We start from the raw sequence: 24,949 nt of genomic DNA, 5'->3' as shown, positions 1-24,949 counted from the left end.
GTTAGTTTCCTTTCGTTAAAAAAAAAAAAAAAAAAAATTCGAGTGTAACGGTGCTGTCGGAAAAATTTAACTTGCGGCGAACAGAAATATACGGGCTGTCGTTGTGTTAAGCGTTTTTTAAAAAGTGTCTGTTTTGCGTATAGTTAGTCCCGTTGGGTTCGTGAGACTTTTTCGAGTTGAACGGTAGTCTCGGAAAAATTTAACTCGCACCGAGCGAGAAGATAGAGCCCGTTATAAATTCGGGGGAATTAGTTTCTTTTATTTTAATAAAATTATATGTTTACACTTTCTACCACTGAAAAAGTGTAAACTTGAAGGGTTGTTGTGTAAATTGAGCCGAAGTTGAGGGACGTATTGTAGTGTGAACGTAAACGCAAAACTACAACCGGAAATAACTTAAACTACAAATTTGGCCATGTGTTTTAGTATATAAGGGTTAATTAATATAATTAATACAAAAAAAAAATTTAGGACCCCATTCGGTTCTAAACCTAGAATTGCCACTGTCTCACGGGCGAAATTAATTTGAGGTCAATCCAAGCGGGTCTTAATTGTATCGAGATATAAAGGAGTAACTTGGTACCAAAAAGATTGAGGTTTTTATTTGGAAAGCTAGAAAAAAACGTCTTCCGGTCCTAATGGAACTTGACAAAAAGGATATTGATCTTCACTCCGTTCGATGTCCCATTTATGATGACGATTTAGAGACGGTTGATCACTCCTTGATCTTTTGCAAGTGTGCATATGATGTGTGGTGTAAGGTTTTTAATTGGTGAGATTTTGGTAGTGTTACAAATCTAAGTATGTCTGAATTGTTTAGCGAAAGTTTGAGCCAAAATTTGATGGATGTAAGATTTGGCAAGCGGTGCGTTGGACGTGTGGTTATCTCATTTGGAAAAACCGAACTCACAAAGTTTTTAAAAACAAGTGTTGGAATCCTCTGGTTGTGCTAAACGCAATTCAAGTGGTAAGCTACGAGTGGATCGTGAAGACATGAAAATAAAAAACGATCGATTGGCATAATTAGCTACATAATCCTAAATGTTTCGCTTCATAAAATTTGCGATGCAGCTGTAGCATATGGTTTCCTTCTTGGCAACCTCCATGCTTTTTGTTGCGTTTCTTTCAAATTGTATATGTGCGATTTGTACTCTGAGTCTTGGGCTGTTTTGCAGCCCTCTCTTTTTAATATCTTTAAGAATTTTAATAAATATTTTGTCTTTCAAAAAAAAAAAAAAAATGCAATAGATGTTTCTATTTTTTATAAAGAGTGAATAATCAATTAGGCCAATATAGATTACTAATTAGCCAATTAGGCCAAGAAAACTAGACCAACTTTCGTGAAAGGGTGCCTTGGTCCCTACCTCTCGCTCATTTCCTCGTTAGTCCCCTACCTCCAGGCTTACATTCATCATTAATGAAAAAGAAATGCAAAGAAACCAGGAATGCATATAATTAATAATACCTCATAATTTATTTATAATCTAGAGCATAAGATAATAAAGGGAGAACAATGGTGGGTGGGGGTGGGGGGACAGAATGAGATATATAGCAAACAATACGATTAATTACTAGTTATGCTGAATCCAGAAATCAAGCTTGGAAAGGTTTAATCTTTGCCCTCAACGATTTCGTTCAATTAATGTTCTTTTTTGTTTAAATGAAACAAAACATACATCAGAATAAGATTTTGATTTTAAGATGTAATAATGCATGTAATTGATCTCAAGCAACTGGAGCTTGCAATCAACATTTGCAACGTACAATCAAATATACAAAATGTATTTTAGTCCGTTAAACACGTAAAACATACAGTACATGTATTTAGTTATTTGCATCACAAGCTCATATTCTTGTCTACAATTCTTTTACAAAAGCTATTTTTTTCCAGTGAAGTAAACTACTTGCGCATCTGCGTGTTCCTCCACTACTACCGAATGTCGAGAACCTAGTTCCTCCTGATGATTTTCAGCCGTATCTTCTAGATGTCGTCATCTAGATGTTTCCATTCTAGCCGTAATCTAGATTTTTCTAGATATTCAAAGAAGCCGGTTGAAGAAGCAAAGTTGGAAACAATTACGGCTAGCCACTTGTTTGACAACTCATATAGAAGTATTCAAATTGGAAACGATTACGGCTAGCCACCCTTTTCTGCATTCACACCATCTAGCGTTCACACTTTTCAACCTCCTCAAATTTTTCCTATAAATAGAGGTGGAAACCTTCATTGTAATGCATTCGGAAAAGTGTAATCACACATAGTTAGTGTGTGTGAGTTAAAGTGTAATCATAACCAAGAGTGAATACACCCTAGAGAGTGGTGAGAATTCCTAGTGTGTTAGTTTGAGAGTTTTTTGTCTATTTGAGTTTTGTAATACTCTGTAATCTATTTTTGTGAGTAATAGAGTTATTTTCTCTCAAATTTGTGTACCAACGTCCAGGCGATCCCCTCTTAATCACAACAAGTGGTATCAGAGCTAGGTTAGAGGCGTTGGTCGAGTTTTTGGATTTTCTGAAGTTTTCAACCCCGTTTGTGTTAAAAAATTATTTGTAAGGTAATAATGTCCACGGAAGAGTCAGGATCATCTTCCGGAGCCATGATTATGCTCACTGCCACCAACTACACGCTGTGGAAACCTCGGATGGAAGATCTCCTCAGCTGTAAAGATTTGTTTGACCCTATTGAATTAAAGGGTACAAATCCTGATTCCGCCAAAGAAAAAGAGTGGAAGAAATCAAACCAAAAAACTATTGATCAGATCCGTCAATGGATTGATCATAGTGTCTTCCACCATGTTGCACAAGAGACAGACGCATATGTCCTCTGGAAAAAGTTGGAGGACATGTACCTAGCCAAGACTGCTCGGAATAAAGCCCTGTTGATGAGGCGTTTAGTCAACATGAAGCTTAAAAGTGGAACTTCAGTTGCCGAGTATACCAGTGAGTTCCAGAGCTTGGTCAACCAGTTATCGTCTGTAGAGATGCCGCTTGGCGATGAAGTTCAGGCGCTACTGCTACTTAGTTCTCTTCCCGATAGTTGGGAAACGCTGGTAGTAACACTCAGCAACTCAGCCCCGAATGGCAAACTTACCATGTCAATGGTGAAGGATGCCCTATTCAGTGAAGAGGCAAGGAGAAAGGACATGGGCACAGATCAGACCCATGCCTTTGTCACAGAGAATCGGGGGAGACAACAAATACGTAGCAAAAATAAATGGAGATACAGAAGCAAGAGCAGGGGCAGGTCCTCTGATAGCAGAAAATTAATATATAAATGCTATCATTGTGGATTAGAGGAACATATGAAGAAGAACTGCTACAGATTGAAAGAGGAACAAGGTCAGAGCAGTTCACAATCGAAGAATAAGGGTGGAGAAACATTAGTTACTATCACTGGTGATGTAGCTTATTGTTCAACTCATGATGAGACATGCCTTCACGTCTCACGAGGAGAAGACACGGAATGGGTGGTAGATACTGCAGCATCCTACCACGTGACTCCATACAAGGAATACTTCACAACATACAAAGCTGGTGACTTTGGAGCTGTGAAAATGGGAAATTTCAGTTCCGCTGAGATTGTCGGAATTGGTGATGTCACGATAAAGACAAGTTCCGGGAGCACAATCACTCTGAAGGATGTCCGCCATGTGCCAGATCTTCGGCTGAATCTACTTTCTGGAGTAGCTCTTGACAAACAGGGCTATGATAGTCATTTCAGTAGAGGCACATGGAAATTGTCATGAGGCGCTATGATAGTCGCTCGAGGACACATTTGTGGCACACTATACAAAACTCATGTGAAGATTTGCACAGACAGCCTTAATGTTGCAGAAAAGGAGGCTTCACAAAATTTATGGCACCAAAGACTCGGTCACATGAGTGAGAAAGGGTTGTCTACCCTAATAAAGAAGGAGCTTATCAATGTAGACAAGGACGTTGCACTAAATCCTTGCAATCATTGTCTGTTTGGTAAGCAGCATAGAGTCTCGTTTAATTCCTCTTCAAAGAAAAGATCAGAGTTACTCAGTCTGGTGCACTCTGATGTTTGCGGTCCCTTGGAGGTCGAATCAATTGGCGGCAATCGATATTTTCTAACGTTTATCGATGATGCTTCTCAAAAGGTGTGGGTATATTTCTTGCGGACGAAGGACCAGGTTTTCGATTACTTCAAACAGTTCCATGTCATGGTAGAACGTGAGACAGGAGAGAAGTTAAAGTGTCTTCGATCCGACAACGGCGGTGAATACTCTTCCAGGCAGTTCGATGCCTATTGCAGATCATATGGCATCCGACATGAGAAGACAGTTCCACGTACCCCTCAACACAATGGTATAGCAGAAAGAATGAACCGAACAATCATGGAACGTGTTCGGAGCATGCTCAGTATGGCTAAGCTGCCAAAGCCATTCTGGGGAGAAGCAGTCAGAGCCGCATGTTACTTGATCAACCGATCTCCATCAGTACCACTGAATTTTGAAGTTCCGGAGAAACTTTGGTCTGAAAAGGATCCATCATACTCTCACTTAAGAGTATTTGGATGTTTGGCGTACGCACATGTATCCAAGGAGCTCAGGCAGAAGCTGGATGCAAGGACCACTCCATGCATATTCATAGGCTATGGAGATGAAGAATTTGGATACAGATTATGGGATCCAAAGGAGAAAAAGGTGATCAGAAGTAGGGACGTAGTGTTCCATGAAAGTCAGACAATAGATGATATTGAAAAGCCCACAATATCTCAGAAATCAAATGTTGCTGCTCAGGTGCCAGAGGCAACAACAGAATCATTCATGAGAAATGAATATACAGTGCAAGATGAAACACCGGAAGTAGAAGATAATGAGGAAAATGACGGTGCTGAGCAGGGGGAGCCACAACCTCATCTGCCAGACGTTCCAGGACCATCACAAGGCGAAGATGATGGTGGATCTCCTCAGTATATTCCAGAAGTTCGTAGATCTGAACGAGGTCGGATTCCATCGAGTAGATATCCAGAATCTGAGTACCTTCTTCTTACTGAAGATGGAGAACCAGAGAGTTTTCATGAAGCAGTATCTCATAAGGACAAAGAAAAATGGTTGCTCGCAATGCAGGATGAGATGGATTCTCTGCAGAAAATCAGACTTATGAGATCGTAGAACTTCCACAAGGGAAGAAAGCACTGAAAAATAAATGGGTATTCAAGCTGAAAAAGGATGGCAGTGGAAAAGTGGTGAAATACAAAGCACGACTCGTAGTCAAAGGATTCCAACAGAAGAAAGGGATTGATTTTGACGAGATATTTTCACCAGTAGTCAAGATGACTTCAATTAGAGTCATACTTAGTTTGGTCGCAAGTATGTGTAGTGACCCGAACTTTTCCATGTTTATATATATTAATTGAGATTGATATTTACATGATTAAATGTTTCCAACATGTTAAGCAATCAAACTTGTTAAGACTTGATTAATTGAAATATGTTTCATATAGACAATTGACCACCCAAGTTGACCGGCGATTCACGAACGTTAAAACTTGTAAAAACGACATGACGATATATATATGGATATACATATGGTTAACATGAGATTATGATAAGTAAGTATCTCCATAAGTATATTAACAATGAGTTATATACATATAAACAAGACTACTAACTTAAGGATTTCGAAACGAGACATATATGTAACGATTATCGTTGTAACGACATTTAAATGTATATATATCATATTAAGATATATTAATATATCATAATATCATGATAATATAATAATTTAACATCTCATTAGATATAATAAACAATGGGTTAACAACATTAATTGAGATCGTTAACTTAAAGGTTTCAAAACAACACTTACATGTAACGACTAACGATGACTTAACGACTCGGTTAAAATGTATATACATGTAGTGTATTTAGATGTATTAAAATACTTTTGGAAGACTTCAAGACATATATCAAAACACTCATACTTAACGAAAATGGTTACAGTTACTTTTCCATTCTTTTCTTTCATCAAGAATTCTAGTCGTATTCTTATCCGTATTATACACAGCTTCAAAACGTACTTACTATGAGTATATACCAATAGGAACTAGCATGGGATTCCACTCTTGATTATGTCATGTATGACTAATCAATTTTAACTTCTACCATGACCTAGTCAACTAACTAGAACTCCTTTTAACCCCACTCACCACTCACCAATTACCACTCATCCTTCACTCCATTTCACTTCCAATTCTCTTTCTAATTCTCTCTCAACACACACACACACTATTATGAACGTATTTTTCCAGTAGTTAATCATCATCTTCATCAAAAATCACTTCAAGAATCAAGCTATAATCATCATAGGAAGAACACTTCAAGAACACTTCAAAAATCCCTTCAAGTTACTAATTTACTTCTAAGCTTTCTAATCCATTCCAAGTAATCATCTAAGATCAAGAAACCTTTGTTATATACAGTAGGTTATCTTTCTTATTCAAGGTAATATTCATATTCAAACTTTGATTCAATTTCTATAACTATAAACTATCTTAATTCGAGTAAAAATCTTACTTGAACTTGTTTTTGTGTCATGATCCTACTTCAAGAACTTTCAAGCCATCCAAGATCCTTTGAAGCTAGATCATTTCTTGTCACTTCCAGTAGGTTTACCTACTAAACTTGAGGTAGTAATGATGTTCATAACATCATTCGATTCATATATATAAAACTATCTTATTCGAAGGTTTAAACTCGTAATCACTAGAACATAGTTTAGTTAATTCTAAACTTGTTCGCAAACAAAAGTTAATCCTTCTAACTTGACTTTTAAAATTAACTACACACATGTTCTATATCTATATGATATGCTAACTTAATGATTTAAAACCTGGAAACACGAAAAACACCGTAAAACCGGATTTACGCCGTCGTAGTAACACCGCGGGCTGTTTTGGGTTAGTTAATTTAAAACTATGATAAACTTTGATTTAAAAGTTGTTATTCTGAGAAAATGATTTTTATTATGAACATGAAACTATATCCAAAAATTATGGTTAAACTCAAAGTGGAAGTATGTTTTCTAAAATGGTCATCTAGACGTCGTTCTTTCGACTGAAATGACTACCTTTACAAAAACGACTTGTAACTTATTTTTCCGACTATAAACCTATACTTTTCTGTTTAGATTCATAAAATAGAGTTCAATATGAAACCATAGCAATTTGATTCACTGAAAACGGATTTAAAATGAAGAAGTTATGGGTAAAACAAGATTGGATAATTTTTCTCATTTTAGCTACGTGAAAATTGGTAACAAATCTATTCCAACCATAACTTAATCAACTTGTATTGTATATTATGTAATCTTGAGATACCATAGACACGTATACAATGTTTCGACCTATCATGTCGACACATCTATATATATTTCGGAACAATCATAGACACTCTATATGTGAATGTTGGAGTTAGCTATACAGGGTTGAGGTTGATTCCAAAATATATATATAGTTTGAGTTGTGATCAATACTGAGATACGTATACACTGGGTCGTGGATTGATTCAAGATAATATTTATCGATTTATTTCTGTACATCTAACTGTGGACAACTAGTTGTAGGTTACTAACGAGGACAGCTGACTTAATAAACTTAAAACATCAAAATATATTAAAAGTGTTGTAAATATATTTTAAACATACTTTGATATATATGTATATATTGTTATAGGTTCGTGAATCAACCAGTGGCCAGGTCTTACTTCCCGACGAAGTAAAAATCTGTGAAAGTGAGTTATAGTCCCACTTTTAAAATCTAATATTTTTGGGATGAGAATACATGCAGGTTTTATAAATGATTACAAAATAGACACAAGTACGTGAAACTACATTCTATGGTTGAATTATCGAAATCGAATATGCCCCTTTTTATTAAGTCTGGTAATCTAAGAATTAGGGAACAGACACCCTAATTGACGCGAATCCTAAAGATAGATCTATTGGGCCTAACAAACCCCATCCAAAGTACCGGATGCTTTAGTACTTCGAAATTTATATCATATCCGAAGGGTGTCCCGGAATGATGGGGATATTCTTATATATATGCATCTTGTTAATGTCGGTTACCAGGTGTTCACCATATGAATGATTTTTATCTCTATGTATGGGATGTGTATTGAAATATGAAATCTTGTGGTCTATTGTTACGATTTGATATATATAGGTTAAACCTATAACTCACCAACATTTTTGTTGACGTTTAAAGCATGTTTATTCTCAGGTGAATACTAAGAGCTTCCGCTGTTGCATACTAAAATAAGGACAAGATTTGGGGTCCATGTTTGTATGATATTGTGTAAAAACTGCATTCAAGAAACTGATTTCGATGTAACATATTTGTATTGTAAACCATTATGTAATGGTCGTGTGTAAATAGGATATTTTAGATTATCATTATTTGATAATCTACGTAAAGCTTTTTAAACCTTTATTTATGAAGTAAAGGTTATGGTTTGTTTTAAAAATGAATGCAGTCTTTGAAAAACGTCTCATATAGAGGTCAAAACCTCGCAACGAAATCAATTAATATGGAACGTTTTTAATCAATAAGAACGGGACATTTCAGTATGAACTTGGAGCTTGAACAGATGGATGTAAAGACGGCTTTTCTTCATGGAGATTTACATGAAGAAATTTACATGGAGCAGCCAGAAGGTTTTGAGGTTTCAGGAGATAATCTCGTATGCAAGCTGAAGAAAAGTTTGTACGGTTTAAAGCAGGCACCTAGGCAGTGGTACAAGAAGTTTGACTCGTGCATGGTGAGTCAAGGGTACAAGAAAACTGCAGCGGATGAGTGTGTCTATATTCAGAAGTTTTCTGAAGGAAATTTCGCTGCTCTTCTACTATATGTAGACGATATTTTGATCGTAGGGAAAGATGCAACGAAGATCAACCAGCTGAAGAAGGAACTCTCTAAGTCTTTTGACATGAAAGACTTAGGACAGGCTCAACAAATTTTGGGAATGCAGATTACCCGAGATAGGAAGAATAGAAGGTTATGGCTATCTCAGGAGAAGTATATTGAACGAGTCCTTTCACGATTCAATATGAACAATGCCAAACCTGTTAGCATTCCATTAGCCAACCATTTCAAGTTAAGCAAGAGTTCTTGTCCCTCATCCAAGGAAGAGATCGGGGAGATGTCGTCAGTACCATATTCTTCAGCGGTTGGAAGTTTGATGTATGCAATGGTGTGTACGAGACCCGATATTGCTCACGCAGTAGGAACAGTGAGTCGTTTTCTCTCTAACCCCGGGAAAGAGCATTGGAATGCGGTAAAATGGATTCTCATATATCTTAAAGGTACAACGAAGATATGTCTTTGTTACGGGGGAGCTGATCCAATCTTGGAAGGTTATACAGATGCAGATATGGCTGGAGATCCTGATAGTAGAAAATCTACTTCAGGATTCATTTACACTTTTGCAGGGGGAGCTGTTTCATGGCAGTCAAGACTACAGAAGTGTGTTGCATTATCCACAACTGAAGCAGAGTATATTGCTGCCGCAGAAGCTGGAAAAGAAATGTTGTGGTTAAAGCGTTATCTCCAAGAATTTGGAATCAAGCAAAAGGAGTACAAGGTATATTGTGACAGTCAGAGTGCTCTAGATTTGAGCAAGAACTCCATGTACCATTCCCGTACAAAACATATTGATATTCGCTATCATTGGATACGCGAGGTAATTGATCGACAACTGTTGAGACTAGTGAAGATCCATACAAAGGAGAATCCTGCGGATATGTTAACAAAGGTGGTGACTCGAGAGAAGTTAGAGTTATGCAGAGACATAACCGGAATGTTTTCTATGGATACGTCTGGAGGGGGAGAATTGATGATTTCCAGCCGTATCTTCTAGATGTCGTCATCTAGATGTTTCCATTCTAGCCGTAATCTAGATTTTTCTAGATATTCAAAGAAGCCGGTTGAAGAAGCAAAGTTGGAAACAATTACGGCTAGCCACTTGTTTGACAACTCATATAGAAGTATTCAAATTGGAAACGATTACGGCTAGCCACCCTTTTCTGCGTTCACACCATCTAGCGTTCACACTTTTCAACCTCCTCAAATTTTTCCTATAAATAGAGGTGGAAACCTTCATTGTAATGCATTCAGAAAAGTGTAATCACACCTAGTTAGTGTGTGTGAGTTAAAGTGTAATCATAACCAAGAGTGAATACACCCTAGAGAGTGGTGAGAATTCCTAGTGTGTTAGTTTGAGAGTTTTTTGTTTATTTGAGTTTTGTAATACTCTGTAATCTATTCTTGTGAGTAATAGAGTTATTTTCTCTCAAATTTGTGTACCAACGTCCAGGCGATCCCCTCTTAATCACAACACCTCCTTGACTGCTAAAACTTCCAAAGCCACCTGAACAATTTAACCATACAAAGTAATGGAACATTAATTAGACAGCTTTTTTATTGTCCAGTTTAAGATGCAACAAAAATCAAATTGACACCTTTATAAGGAAGTGGGTCAAGAATTCCACCTCTTTTACATATAGGAGATTAAATTAATGTACAGTAGAAAAGCAATTACCAGTAGCCGATCCACCAAATCCACCACCAATGACTGGAGCACCACCAAAACCACCATCGCCAGTGGCTGCAGCAGCAAAACCACCACCGCCACCTGCAGTTAAACCACCAAAGCCACCACCGCCTGAGGCCAGAATAGCAAATCCACCACCATTTGAAGAAGCAGAGGCAAAACCACCAGAAGTTTGATTGCCACCAAAGCCACTGCCAAATGGACTTGGAGAAGCAACACTTCCAGCTAGACCAGCACCAAATTGTCTCGATTGTCCAAAAGAACCAAGAACCGACCCTAAAGCCTGTTGGCCAGATCCAATCCGAGCAGGCTGTCCAAACCCTTGTCCATCACTGCTTTGATTGTTGTTGCTCCCAAAGCCACCAGAAAATGCACCAATACTTGTCTGCTGAAGTGGCTGGGAAGGTTGTTGAGATTCAACGTTAAAGAATGCAAGTCTAAAAAGTCCACCAGTTGGTGCGGAAAGAGTAAAAGAAGTGATTGGTGTATTTGCTGGTGCGTTACTAAATGGTGCACTGAAGGGATTCTGCTTGGGTACAGACGGGTTTGGGCTTGATCCGAGACCAAAGCCACCAAGATTTCCCAATGTAAGTTGAGCAATGTCAGGAGCTTCTTCCTCCATCTCATCTTCTTGTGTAACCGCAACATCTGAACCGTTGATTTGTCCACCAACCCCATCCACAGGGATTGATTGTTGTTCTGGTTTGAAACTTGTTGCTGATAATGCAGGACTACTTGTAGGAGTCATGTTGAGTTGACTTGCTGAAAAGGAACTTGTTGAAGTTTGACTTGAAGCCTCCTCATTTAGTTTGAAGTCAAAATTGGGAGTTAAAACTAAATCAGGTATAGAACTTTCACTTGTATCTGGATTCTCTTCAGACAGTTCAGATTTGGGAACATTCAAATCTATGCTCGATGTGGGTTTAGTTGAAGAAGGTAAAGGTCCAAAAAGAGGGGCAGTCTGAGTAGCATTCTCTTTATTACCGAAACCGGTTGATGATTTACCGAGCGATGTAGCAGATTTTGAAGATGAAGCGGTATCTTTAAAAGAAAAGGGTGATGATGCTAAAGTAACGGGAACAGATGATACTGCAATGGAAGATGGACTTTCGCTTCTAGAAGCTTCCAGAGAGAAACTTTTTCCTGAAAAGGTGGTGGATGAGCTGGCACTCGGCACTGCAAAAAATGGAGATTCTAGATACTTTTTGGACCAAATAGAAGGGCTTTCGGCTACGATAGGATTTTGGTTGGTATCTTTAGGGCATGTTTGGCACAAAGCTTTTTGGAGCTTTTAGCTTTTAGTTTTTATGAAAAAGCTTCTAATTAATAAAAAGCTCCGTTTGATTAAAGAGCTTTTAGCTTTGAGAGATGTTAAAAATCTCATATTTTTAAACGCTAGCTTCTCAAGCGTTTCAATTTTGAGAAGAGCTTTTTGTTTGTTAATTACACAAATACCCTTTCCAATACTTTACATACTCCCACTGTTAATAATCCTCCACGGTTAGGATTTGCCTCATAAATGTAACTCACTTCTAGTGGGTCTCCTAGTGTACATCTTTAATGCTTCTTCCCCATTTTAATAACCATTTTGCTTTTCAAGAAAAGAAAAAAAGTAACGAAATAACTCTAAGATTACATCTAATGTTTACTGAGTACAAATTAAAAGAGAACATGAGATGAGTTTAATGATGTTAATAATCATGACACACGCACCGAAGGACTATTTTAAGGAAGAATGAATGAGATGAAACATGTTCGTAACAATATTGCTACTTCACTATGGAATGATCGTCTTTAATAATTTAGTAGTATTATATATGTTTTCGGTTATTAGTAGTATTATATACGTTTTCGGTTATTTGGTAGTGACTGTTTTATTAAACTAAAATAATGATATTTAAGTATTTTTTCTAGTGTCCATTTTTGTCATTTTACTTATTTTATAACAGCTCCAGCTTCTTTGATAAATAATTAAATACATTTAAAAAGCTTCAGCTAAACGCTTGCAGCTTCCAGCTAGTTTTGCCAAACATATTAGTATTAGATTCTGTATATTCGGTAGGTTTTTTTTCAAACAAATTTGTCACCACTGACTTTGTGTTATTTGACGAAAGATCCAAGAAACTCCGAGACTGTTGATTAGATTTTGGTGAAGTTAGAGGATATTTTGATGAATCTGAACTGTAATTACTCCATGGTGAAGAATTTGACTGTTCCTCGGAACGTCTTTTTATCTGTGTATCCTGGCTGCCTGCAAAACGTCAACAAATTATGATCATTACCATTATTGCACGACTGTGAAAGCTACATAGACGAGACGGGAATTTCAGCATGTTAACATGAAAGTGGATTTATTTGAGTTACGTTTAGTTCTAAACATGTCGGTAAAAAGAGCTAAAGGAGGAAAATATTGAAAGGGGCTCAAAATCTATTTTAAATGCATATATTTATTAGATTGTATGTATATATGTATATGGATTAGCCCATCTTTACAGACGGGCTCGGCCCGTTAGGTTTTTAGCATTAGGGTTTCTGTATTGTATTCTATAAATACTGTATCATTTGTGAAATAATTCATTGAGAAATATTTATCTTCATGGTATCAGAGCGGTATTTTTCTCGATCCTTTTCTTTTTTTCTTCTTCCCCACTTTGAAACCCTAGCCTACTAGTATTTCTTTTATTTTCTTTTCTTCATCGCCGACTTACACGCTCCGCTGTTGAAATAATCTATCAGGTTATGTGATGTCGAACGAGGTGTATATAAAATAGTTTATAATTTTAGCAGAAAATACTATTAAATACGATACAATTTTACACAAGATATTTATTTATTTATAGAATGGCTATACTTAAACCTTGCTACAACACTTATAGGCAGTGTACCTAATCGTACAGTAGTGTAGTTTTTAGTAAGTCCGGTTCGTTCCACAGGGAAATCTTTAAACAAAGCTCAACGCTATATTAGTTTACTTTTATTAAAAATACAAATATATATATAAGTAATATTATTATTATAAAGGGGGGTTTTTACCGTTTAATGACCGGTTTGTCGATTTTTAAACTTTAGTCGCAGTTAAAACCTAATTTAAAATATAAAATAAATACAAGACTTTAAATTAAAGCGTAAAGTAAATAATGATAATGAAATTGCGAATAATAAAAATGCGATAAAAATTAAATTGCGATAATTAAAAAGTACGATAATTAAAAGTGCGATAAAATAAATTAACAATTAATAAAATGCGATAATTAGAAGTGCAATTAAATATAAAATAAAGGAAATAAAATATGAAATAAAAGAATTATGCTTATTTAAACTTCCGTAATCATGATGTTTGACGTGTTGATTTTAGTTTTATGCCCATGGGTTAATTGTCCTTTGTCCTGGATTATTCAATATGTCCGTCTGGTTTTTGTCCATAACAGTCCATCAGTCATAAATATAAATTGCAAGTGTCCTTGTCAAATTATTATTATACCCGAAGATAAATATTCCAACTAATTGGGGATTCGAATTGTAACAAGGTTTTAATACTTTGTTTAATGAATACACCAGGTTATCGACTGCGTGTAAACCAAGGTTTTACTACTTTGTTAACAATTACACCAATTACCCTTGAATGTAATTTCACCCCTGTTTTAATTATTCTAGTGGCTATTAATCCATTCCCGTGTCCGGTTAAATGAACGATTATTCGTACAAATAAATACCCCGCCCATCGTGTCCGATCGAGTGTATATGGTAATTTATAGGGACGCCCAATTGTAAATCTTTATATTAACATTAACAAACTTTCATTTAGTTAAACAAATATAAAGCCCATTAATAGCCCATAGTCTAGTTTCCACAAGTGTCGTTCTTTTGTCCAAACCCCAATTATGGTACAAAGCCCAATTACCCAATTTTAGTAATTAGCCCAACATCATGATTACTTCGTTTTAAATAAGCATAATAATAACTTAGCTACGAGACATTAATATAAAAAGGTTGAACATAACTTACAATGATTAAAAATAGCGTAGCGTTACACGGACAGAATTTCGACTTACACCCTTACAACATTCGCTAACATACCCTTATTATTAGAATTATAATTAAAATTAAAATATAAATTATAAATATAAATATATTACTTCGTATGAAGAGAAGAAAAAAAATGATGATATTTTGATCAGAATTCGGGTTGATTTATAGCCAGGAATGATTTTTGGGGCTCCGCGACTCGCGGCCAAATAGCCTTAAAACTCCGCGAGTCGCGGAGAGGTATTTTCAGTTTTCCCCCTTGGAGTTTCCTGCTGCCGACGGTTTTAAATATATATATATAATATATATATAATTAATATAATTAATTATATATTATATTATATTTATATACATAGTTAACTTGTAATTTTTAGTCCGTTGCGTCGAGCGTTAAGAGTTGACTCTAGTCCCGGTTCCGGATTTTCGAACGTCCTCGCGTACAATTTAATATCTTGTACTTTGTGTTTTGAATCTTGTACTCTTGTGATTTCGAGACGTTTCTTATCAATAATTGGAACCTTTTTGATTGTCTTTTGTTCTTTTGAGCTTTTTGGTCGTTTGCGTCTTCAATTCGTCGAATCTGTCTTTTGTCTTCACCTTTTATTATTTAAACGAATATCACTTGTAAATAGAACAATTGCAACTAAAAGCTTGTCTTTCTTGAGGAATAATGCTATGAAATATATGTTCGTTTTTAGCATTATCATTATGTATGTCATCAGCAGCCTCCAGGGTTTCATAATCCGACGAAACCATGTTATGTATGTCATCTTCGCAAATCATTATATGGTCTCAAACAGGCGCCTCGTACTTGGTTTCATAGATTTGCTCAGTATGCTCTTCGTGTTGGTTTTCAACATAGCCGCTGTGATTCATCGTTGTTTATTTACCGACATGGGACTCATACTGCTTATTTATTGTTATATGTGGATGATATTGTTCTTACTGCTTCGTCAACCTCTCTTCTACAGAAGATTATAACCTCTCTTGGTAAGGAATTTGCCATGACTGATCTTGGACCGCTTAATTATTTTTTGGGGATATCTGCTACTCGTACTACACAGGGCATGTTTCTGTCTCAACGGAAATATGCACTTAATATTTTGGATAGGGCTGATATGTCTAATTGTAAGCCCTGCAGCACTCCTGTTGATACAAAGTCCAAACTCGGACCTGATAGGCCTCCAGTCACGAATCCCACTTTATATCGCAGTTTGGCTGGTGCACTTCAATATTTGACATTTACTCGACCTGACATTACTTATTCTGTTCAACAGTTGTGTTTGTACATGCATGACCCAAGAGAACCTCACTTTGGTGCTCTTAAACGCGTGTTGCGTTATATTCGTGGGACAATTGATAACGGTCTTCAGATTTTTCCGTCCTCCACTACGAAACTCATTGCCTACTCTGATGCAGATTGGGGAGGTTGTCCTGATACTCGCCGCTCGACATCTGGGTATTGCATATTCCTTGGTGATAATATTCTATCTTGGTCTTCTAAAAGACAGGCAACCGTGTCTCGTTCTAGTACCGAAGCTGAATACCGAGCGGTTGTTAATGCAGTTGCAGAGACATGTTGGATACGCAACTTACTTCGCGAACTTCATTCGCCGCTCTCTCATGCTACCTTGGTTTATTGTGATAACGTCAGTGCGGTTTACCTCTCTACCAACCCAGTACAACATCAACGCACAAAACATATCGAGATCGACATACATTTCGTGCGTGACAAGGTTGCTACGGGCGATGTTCGTGTTCTTCATGTCCCTACTACTTCACAGTATGCTGATATTTTTACGAAGGGACTCCCTGCTCAATTATTTACAGATTTCAAATCCAGCTTGAACGTTCGTTCTGTAACTTCCGTTCCAACTGCGGGGGCGTATTAGATTGTATGTATATATGTATATGGATTAGCCCATCTTTACAGACGGGCTCGGCCCGTTAGGTTTTTAGCATTAGGGTTTCTGTATTGTATTCTATAAATACTGTATCATTTGTGAAATAATTCATTGAGAAATATTTATCTTCAATATTCTCCTGAATCGTTTCATTCAAAAATTACATATTTTATCTTGATAAAATTGCTCTGTAATCGTAACTAATGCATTAACTTGAACTATTCATAGAAGTTGAAATAGAAAAGAGTTCTTAGTTAACCTGACCCAGCCTGTTTTGACCCACTGCTCTACCCGCCCACTTTACACCTCTAGTACCAACAACACTGTCAAACTTTTACCTCTGCTTTGAGACATATTTAAGGCTCCATGTGAAGAACCGTGAGAAATCACAGAGCTCTCTGAACGTTCAGGCAACCGTTGATTAAACTTTTGAGTACCAAATGGTAAACTTAATCTACCAGGACTCATCTGACGGTTCTCTTGCAAAAGGTATCCTTTTTACAGTTGCTTTTGGAGGTTCAATGCTAGCCCAGTTCTGGAATAAAAGTTTGTGGGTATGAATATCAACGTGTTAACACAAAACATGCCACCAGTAATATAACCGAGAAATGTTATTATGAGATATTTAAAAGAATACGTTACCTTATCAAGCGAGTATCTGCCCCTTCTTGCAGTTTCTGGTTCAAAACTCTTCACCGTACCTAGTTCATTTTTCTTCATATCTTTATGGGTAGAATCTGAATTTGAAGACATTATAACTTTACTCGTGAAAGCGGTAGTATTGTAGGAGTTTCCTATAGTGTCAAATAGCTCCTTTTGCACATTTGTTTTCTTCACAGGCTCCGTGTCTATACTAAGCACAGCCATTTGCTTTAAAAGATTTTCAGAAAGTTTCTCTGCAGCTGTTAACTGTGCATTCATTGTGTTGTGTAGGCTGTGAAAAGACTGAATGTGCCTGCAAATCAACATTAATTTCATAAAAATCATTTTTAACCATCAATTTAATTATAATAAAATTTGTACCTTGGTGTATTTTGTTTTGTATGGAAAGATCTGCGATTCATTTGTACATCACTATTGTTACCAAATCTTTGGAGCTCGAGGGTGTTTAAATGCCTTTCAAGTTCTATAAGTTGATTTGTCAAATTCTGGCAAAGAATAATGGCACTGTGACATTTATTTTTTATCATTAAAATAAAAAAGGAAAGAAAAGAAAAATCGGAACGCATAAAAAAGGACACCTTATTTATCTCTAAGATATGTCTACTTTTCATATCCAGTTCAGAGCTCAACTTCTGGCGATTCCAGATATCCAAGTATTGACTATCTGTAGCTTGTTTAACAATTGCTTCCATATATACTTTTCTCGCCAAAACTTTTTAAGAAAGAAAAAATTTTTAGCTAAAGCACCATACAAAGTATATAGACTGACATCAACTTGTAAACTATTATACGACAAAATATCAAGAATGGTCCTTGTGGTTTGTATCAGAAATCACTGGTGGTCCATGAACTTTTTTTCATCAAGGATGGTCCCCGTGGTTCGCATTTTGAATCACTGACGGTCCCTATGGTGCATATCTCAGGGACCATCTTTGACGAAAAAATGCAAACCACAAGGACCATCGGTGATTCAAAATGCAAACCATGGGGACCATCAGTGATTCAAATGCATATCACAGGGACCATACTTGACGGAAAAGAAAGTTCAGGAACCACAACTGATACAAACCACATGGACCATTTTTAATATTTTGTCCTATTATACTCAAAACTAAGCATTTTGAAGATTAACTCCATAACTTAAGATACCTTGAACCGTCTTGTCAAGAAGAAATTGAACCTCTTCCATTGCTCGATGCAATGTGTCCTACAAGGTCAGCATAGTAATTACCAAAAACAAAAACAAAAAATTAACAAAATAAATGATATATGATATAAGAGAACAGTTCACGTAGGAGCTAAAATGGCAAATTATAGATTAAGAATAAGAGTAGATATATGAACTCACGGTCGACTTTTGGCATTTGTCTGACAGTAGCCAAATGCCTTGTTCTAGTGCTGCAATGGATGGTTTATATACAGCAACAGAGGCATCATAGAAACCACCTGGTCCCACAATAGAATCCAACAAAGTGTCTAGTTCTTTCGCCATCTCTTCAACCTGAATAAAATATAGACTCGATTGCTAAACAAAAAAGTTTTAAGGGATTAGAGCTTTTTGGTCTAATAGCTAAATAGTGAACCTAGTGTTTGTGTTATGCAAAGAAACAAAAAACTTATTAACAGCTGATAAGAAAGACTCCAATATGATGAAAAGAAACATTATACAAATATGCACATAAATGAAACCTATCTCTTAGTCAAACCCAAACCAAAAGCAAAATCTCCCTTTTAAAATGCTGCAAAACAACTTAACCATTTAGGGATGTGACTTATGCAATACACAAAGCAACTAACTGCTGATCATCTATTATTAAGGTACACAACCATCCTTTTATGCAATTGTAACTTAAAACAAGTAAAAATTAGTTAGTTAGCACATAATTTAATATCTTAATGAGTCACTGGGTGAACATGAGTATGGATGTATATGGATAATAACCTCAATGACCAACACACGCCCAACTAAAGCTCCTGGTGGAAATCAAATATTCATATATAGCCAAAATTAGAAAACATTAAATTGAAAAGGTAGAATATTTACACTGTGTTGTTCTGATAGATTTGGCTCAGAATTTATACATCTTGACGGAGTGTGCTGGTTAAGATTTCCCTTCTCATAAAACTTAAAGTTAGAAGTTTTTTCCAAATTTGATTGTGCATCAGAAACAACAAACACCGATTTGGTAACTGCAGCTCCAGTTGAAGCTCCTTTTGAAAAAAGATTGGTTGAGGCCGACGAACTAGAAGTCATTTTGGAAAATGAAAATTTCTGAGGACCAGAAGGAACATGCGTGGTAACGGGTGGATTTCGTTGAACAGCAGAATGAGGTGATTGAAAAGACTTCACATCAGAAGTTCTAGAAAAAAATGATTCTTTAATAGAAAATGATCCCAATGAAGATTGTGTTGCAAAAACATTAGAGGAAACGAATGATCCACTTGAAGCTCCAAAAGGTGCTTTATTTAATTTATCATTTGCAGACTTTAAAACAAAATCAGGTTTTTCTTTGATTGTATCAACTTCTTTAGTTAAAAGATTATCAGGTGCAGATGCTTTAAGCAATGCGGTCTCATAATTGTTTTCTTGTTTCTGTAAAGAAAGTGACTGCCCTTCATCTTTGTTACTATTCGGCTTTATAACAAAAGCATCTTGTTGCGTATCATCTCTAAATATATGAGAAATTGCTTTCTTACTTGGTTAACTGTCTTCAATTTTCTGAGTTTGTAGAGCCTCACCCTCACTTTCGTTCTTATCATTAAAAATATTTGTCACGGGATGCTGAGAACTGAGAATAGGTGACTCCACTTCTTCATCATATACAGGATTAAAATCCTTTGGCAGTGCTGAAGGGCCTGTGGCACTACATAAGAAGTATGCTAAACATCAGAGGTGACAATTACGACCCGTTCATTGATGAGAGGGTCAATTTGAGTTTCTTTTAAACAACAATAGAACAAAAAGAGTAGCTTAGTGGGAACTCAACAAATGGGTTAGAATTCATCCAGAGTCTAACTTAAACACATACAACCTTCTAAACATTTTACTTCAAAGAATTAGATTATTATTGTCATTACGATGTTTTTGTAAAATAATTCGCACATCACCATCCAACCAGGCGCAGCTTGTTTTGACCCAGTACTACCAAACAACCAGTTTTGAGCTGTTACCCTACCCGCCTGACCCACCGCCAAGTATATTCTGCTTAAGTTATAGCCCAATCAAGCCAAATAATGAAAATTATGTACAAACACACATAAAATACCTGGCAAAAGGAAACATTATAAGTTTTCCATCAACGGTAAGGCACAGAAGAATGCCATAAGGTGCAACTCTTGTATCTCCATCACCACATGGGAGTGTAACTGTCTCATCCTTGTGAACTTTGTTGAATGCGAGCCCCAGGATCATATTCTCATCATCGTTAGCTGATGTATTAAGCAGCTTTAATTAAAAGAAAAAACATCATTAAACAATAACATCAACATAACTATTAAGCAGATGCTAGCGTTACCTTGAAGAGGAATTGTTGGAAACCATGCTTCAGTTTCTATTTCTATCTTTGAGGCTCCATTCTCCATATCTGACGACCAAGCAAATAGCACAATATGTTCATTGGTGTTCTTATTAGCAACAAATGCAAGTTTACTGTGTATGATTCAAAAGAAAAACAAGTGATTAACATGTTTGTATGGAAGATCATGCTAAACAGATAATGGTTACACAAAACCGATTTCTGAACCATATCAGTGTCTACACCAAACTCATTGACGGATTATGTAATGAAAATATACCAGCTTTTACAGTAAAAAAATGATATAATCCCATCTTCCTGACATCCAACATACAAATAAAAAAATCTGGAACGTTTGGAAATCTCAGAGCAAAACTTCTAAAATAATTGGCAATCTCAAAACACAAAAACGTACAGTTCCTCCAAGTAACTCGTGAACGTATAGGGTCCACTTCCAGGCGGGACGGTACCATCATCTATAGCAATGAACACGTCATTAAAGGTCAATGCCACTGGACTGGAAGAAGGCTGTAAAACAACAAAATTGTTTGATCAACCTAAGCTAATCCACTTTCAATAAACTCATAAGACATTATGGATCGGAAAAGGGAAAAGAAATGACAATGAAGAAGACGCTGAAAATGCTCACATTTTATCTCCTTCATACCAAAAAAATACTAAACTGTTTTACTTACACTTGTACTTTTACCATCTTTGACACTGATGAGTTGAAGCAGATAATTCTCCTCCTTCACATCAGCATTCAGACAATAGCAACCCAACATGAGACAATCTGGACGAACCCATCTGACAAAATCAACTGCAAAAAATGCGCCAAATACACCTTAGACTCCATCTCAAGTTGTAAACACTAACACATACAATAACATCCTTGTAAAGAAAAGAGCTTAAATAAATATTGTGTCTGCACATATCCCTTTCAGTTTTTACCCGTTATAACATTGATCCTATACTAGGTACTGAAATAAAGCTAGCCCCTTACATAATCATGATAAAAACTATATGTGTAAGCGAAAGATGAATTCTTGTAGTAATGTGATGTAATGTCGCACCACTAAAGCAGTGTAACAAAATGATCATTTTCCTAGATTTTGTGGGAGGGTGCGTAAACAAGATAACAGCAGTACGCTGATAGTATTTGATCTAGTTGCAGGTATAAAAAAAGGTAAATAGAGGCCAATAAAAGCTATTCAACTTGCATTTAAAAGCTCGAAACCTTAGGCTAACATCCAAGTAAATTATACAGTGATCAGGCAGACTTTGACCCTATGGTAATTTAGAGACAATGCTGTGAACTTCTTTGCAGTTTCAAAACGGTGTTATCATTTGAATCCCAGAACAAGAAGCACTTTAAAAGCAATGGACCAACAAGCCAATCAGTAATCTTTGGCAACTGAGGCATACAATTGTTCGAGAAAAGAACAAGAACAATTTATACAGATAAATAGTACATGGATGATGCATGCAAATGCACAAAGTTAGAGGATCCACGATTCAGATAGTGATATACCTTTAACAACACAATCCAGATTATCATCAACCATTGAATCGAACAGTAACTTTATCCGCAACTTTTCTTCAAACTTCGATGATAATATGTGCAAGTAGCCATATTTTGCCACAGCAAGAGATTTTTCAGTAATGCTCCAAGTAGCTATACCAAAAGAAAAGAAATCGCAAGATTAATAAGACAAATCATTCTCACTAGCTCTTCTATTGTTTCACATATCAAACTGCACCTCATATGCTCATACTAAAAATAAAAAGAAATATTTAAATTCTCTTGCGTTATCTACTCAACAAATAAGATTTTTTCAAGATCAACACAAAGGCGAGTACAGGCTATTTCCTATTAAACCAAACAAAGAAAATCATCAAGATTAAAGATTATCAAATTTACCAGCATCAACCTTGTTCATAAGATTATTAAGTTCGTCTTGGCCAGCTCCACGGTATAAATTACCATCACTTGCAAGAACAACATATTGGTCCTCCGAATGAGGACTCCACTGCATGTCCTTGAAGTAGCTAGAGCCATCAAGCGATTTTATGAAAGACGGTTCATGATCCTAAAATAAAAGAAATCAAACTCACAAAGGCATTGCATCAATTCATAAACAATATATTTCTTGATCCACATCAAAAAGCCATACTATAATCACTCAAAATCTAGTCTAAAATATAATTTTTAATGTCAACAAAGAAAAAAGAAGTAGACTTTGAGAGCTTAACCAACCAGCAACAATCATTTTCTGACTAATGCATGTAACCCCAGGTTAGAGGTTTACTAATGAAATAACAAAAGCAACCGCTAACCTTATTAAGAAGACTAGCCACTGAGAAAAAATAAAGCTTGAAACCAACAGTTGCAGCAAGCATTGAAGAGTCAGCAGATAATGCCAATATGGAAACCTTTCCAATAGAAACATCTACAACACTTGGCTCCTGTACACAAGAACCAATACCTCCCTTTGTCAACTCTTCAACAACATCTTTCATCTTAGCAACACAAAACCCTAGCACCAACCCAAGTTAAGTAATATTATTGAAAATATGAAAAGTTTCTAAAAAGTAAAAACTATGTTCCAAATTTCATTTCTCCTGAAGATAAAATAACTTTGACATATGGCTTTCCAAGTTGTAATTTTCTAACTGCTGTACACAAACATAAATTGGTACATATTTAGCACCAACGATTTTCAGTAGCTTTTACCGTGAAATAACTTGTGTTTATCAAATCTACAACACAAAACCTAGCCGCATCCAATCCAAGTGATACAACATTATGAATAAGCCAATAGCTTCTAAATATTTATGTTCTTGAAAGATAGTAACTCCCTAACTACATTATACCAAGTACTACATACATAACTTTGGAACAAATTCAACACAACCTTATTTTAATATGCTCTTCACACTCTAACATCAAATGTAATAATTGAAGATTCATAATCAAAATAATTTTTTAGTTCAAAATGACCTCTTTTGAATTCAAAAACCTCATAGCAGCTTTATAAAACAGCAAACATACATTTAAAACTAAACAATATTAGAATTCTAAAACTATATTGGCTTCAGTACAGCATATAGCCCTAAGTAGCCTTCCATTACTAAAATAATACGAGTAAGTGAATTAATAAAAAAAATTAACTAAATCTCATATTAGGACTGTAAATGCTTCGATACATCAGTACTACATACAAACCCTAATAAACTAAAAAATTCAACATAATAAATCACTCTCACCTGACGAGTGAGCAACAAAAATGGCATCAAATCGTTGCGAGACAGCCAACGGACAAGATGGAAGACTGTTTACGTCGAATTTGAAATCGGCATCGGATGCGATGGAAATATGTTCCCCAATTTTACTGAATCTGTTAGTTATTAGTAGGAGTTTGGTCTCCTTCGATTTCTTCTTCGACTCTGATGACGTTTAATGTGTGAGTTTCCGCCATTGATGGTGTTGGTTATTAATGTGAACTTAACTTACAAGATTACAGAGCAATTATATACCAAGTATATATTTAAATGTGATTTAAATATAATCAACCATAATTTTTATTTTTATGATAACATTATTATTTGGATGAAATAATTATGTATAGTGAAGTATCAATATATATACACATAGTCTAGTAATGTTGCATGTAACATTTAAGATTGTGTTATATTTGTTTGACAAATATATATGACAAATGTATGGATTAAATTAATGAGGTGGACACCATCTTTGCATAATGGAGATGGTGGAAGAATAATTATAATCTAATGTCATCATCTTGTCTACCTTTATTTTTGTTAACTTTTACTCTATGTATTTTAAGTGTAAGTGCACTTATTAAAATAAGTAAAACTAACATACATTTGGAATATACATATACTTACACTTGCAAAAGAAAAGAGACTTACATTCACAATGAAAATAAAAGGGTTTCCATGTGCTTTCATTTCTTACATGAAAATAACTTCAAAGCAAGTCTTTTAGTAAGTAAAAGAGTTAGGAGTTAAAGTTAAGTCTTAAAAGGTTGAGAAGAACTAGCATTCATTTGGTATTGGAATTTTGCTCAAGTGTGGATTACCGATAGAGGGAGGCTATTTTGGCTCATACATCATAAGCATTTATTTTTTCTTAAGTTCAAAGTCTTCAAAGGTTGTAGTCTTTAAACTCACTATTTATTATTTAGTTTTCTTAACAACATGCAATTGGATCCTTGGTGGGGAGTTTTGAAAGGTT

The 24,949-nt window shown here is 35.8% G+C and overlaps 1 protein-coding gene across 1 annotated transcript; it reads right to left on the bottom strand.

Annotated features, from left to right (window-relative positions):
• Positions 1 to 10,007: 10,007 nt before the first annotated feature.
• Positions 10,008 to 24,170, bottom strand: LOC139841877 (nuclear pore complex protein NUP214-like). The gene is given in 21 exon segments (XM_071832068.1): positions 10,008 to 10,107; positions 10,337 to 10,400; positions 10,572 to 11,759; positions 12,610 to 12,834; positions 16,852 to 17,002; positions 17,004 to 17,048; positions 17,156 to 17,468; positions 17,537 to 17,661; positions 17,755 to 17,888; positions 18,326 to 18,383; positions 18,525 to 18,677; positions 19,221 to 20,040; positions 20,443 to 20,605; positions 20,692 to 20,825; positions 21,107 to 21,219; positions 21,387 to 21,511; positions 22,223 to 22,366; positions 22,613 to 22,781; positions 23,029 to 23,228; positions 23,959 to 24,094; positions 24,096 to 24,170. Coding segments are annotated over 21 exon segments (4,635 nt in total).
• Positions 24,171 to 24,949: the final 779 nt, after the last annotated feature.

The sequence above is a fragment of the Rutidosis leptorrhynchoides genome, chromosome 4 (genome assembly GCF_046630445.1).
Source record: "Rutidosis leptorrhynchoides isolate AG116_Rl617_1_P2 chromosome 4, CSIRO_AGI_Rlap_v1, whole genome shotgun sequence".
NCBI classification, from domain to species: Eukaryota; Viridiplantae; Streptophyta; class Magnoliopsida; order Asterales; family Asteraceae; genus Rutidosis; species Rutidosis leptorrhynchoides.
Note: the sequence above shows the minus strand (reverse complement) of the source record. Positions and strands in the feature narration are given on the sequence as shown.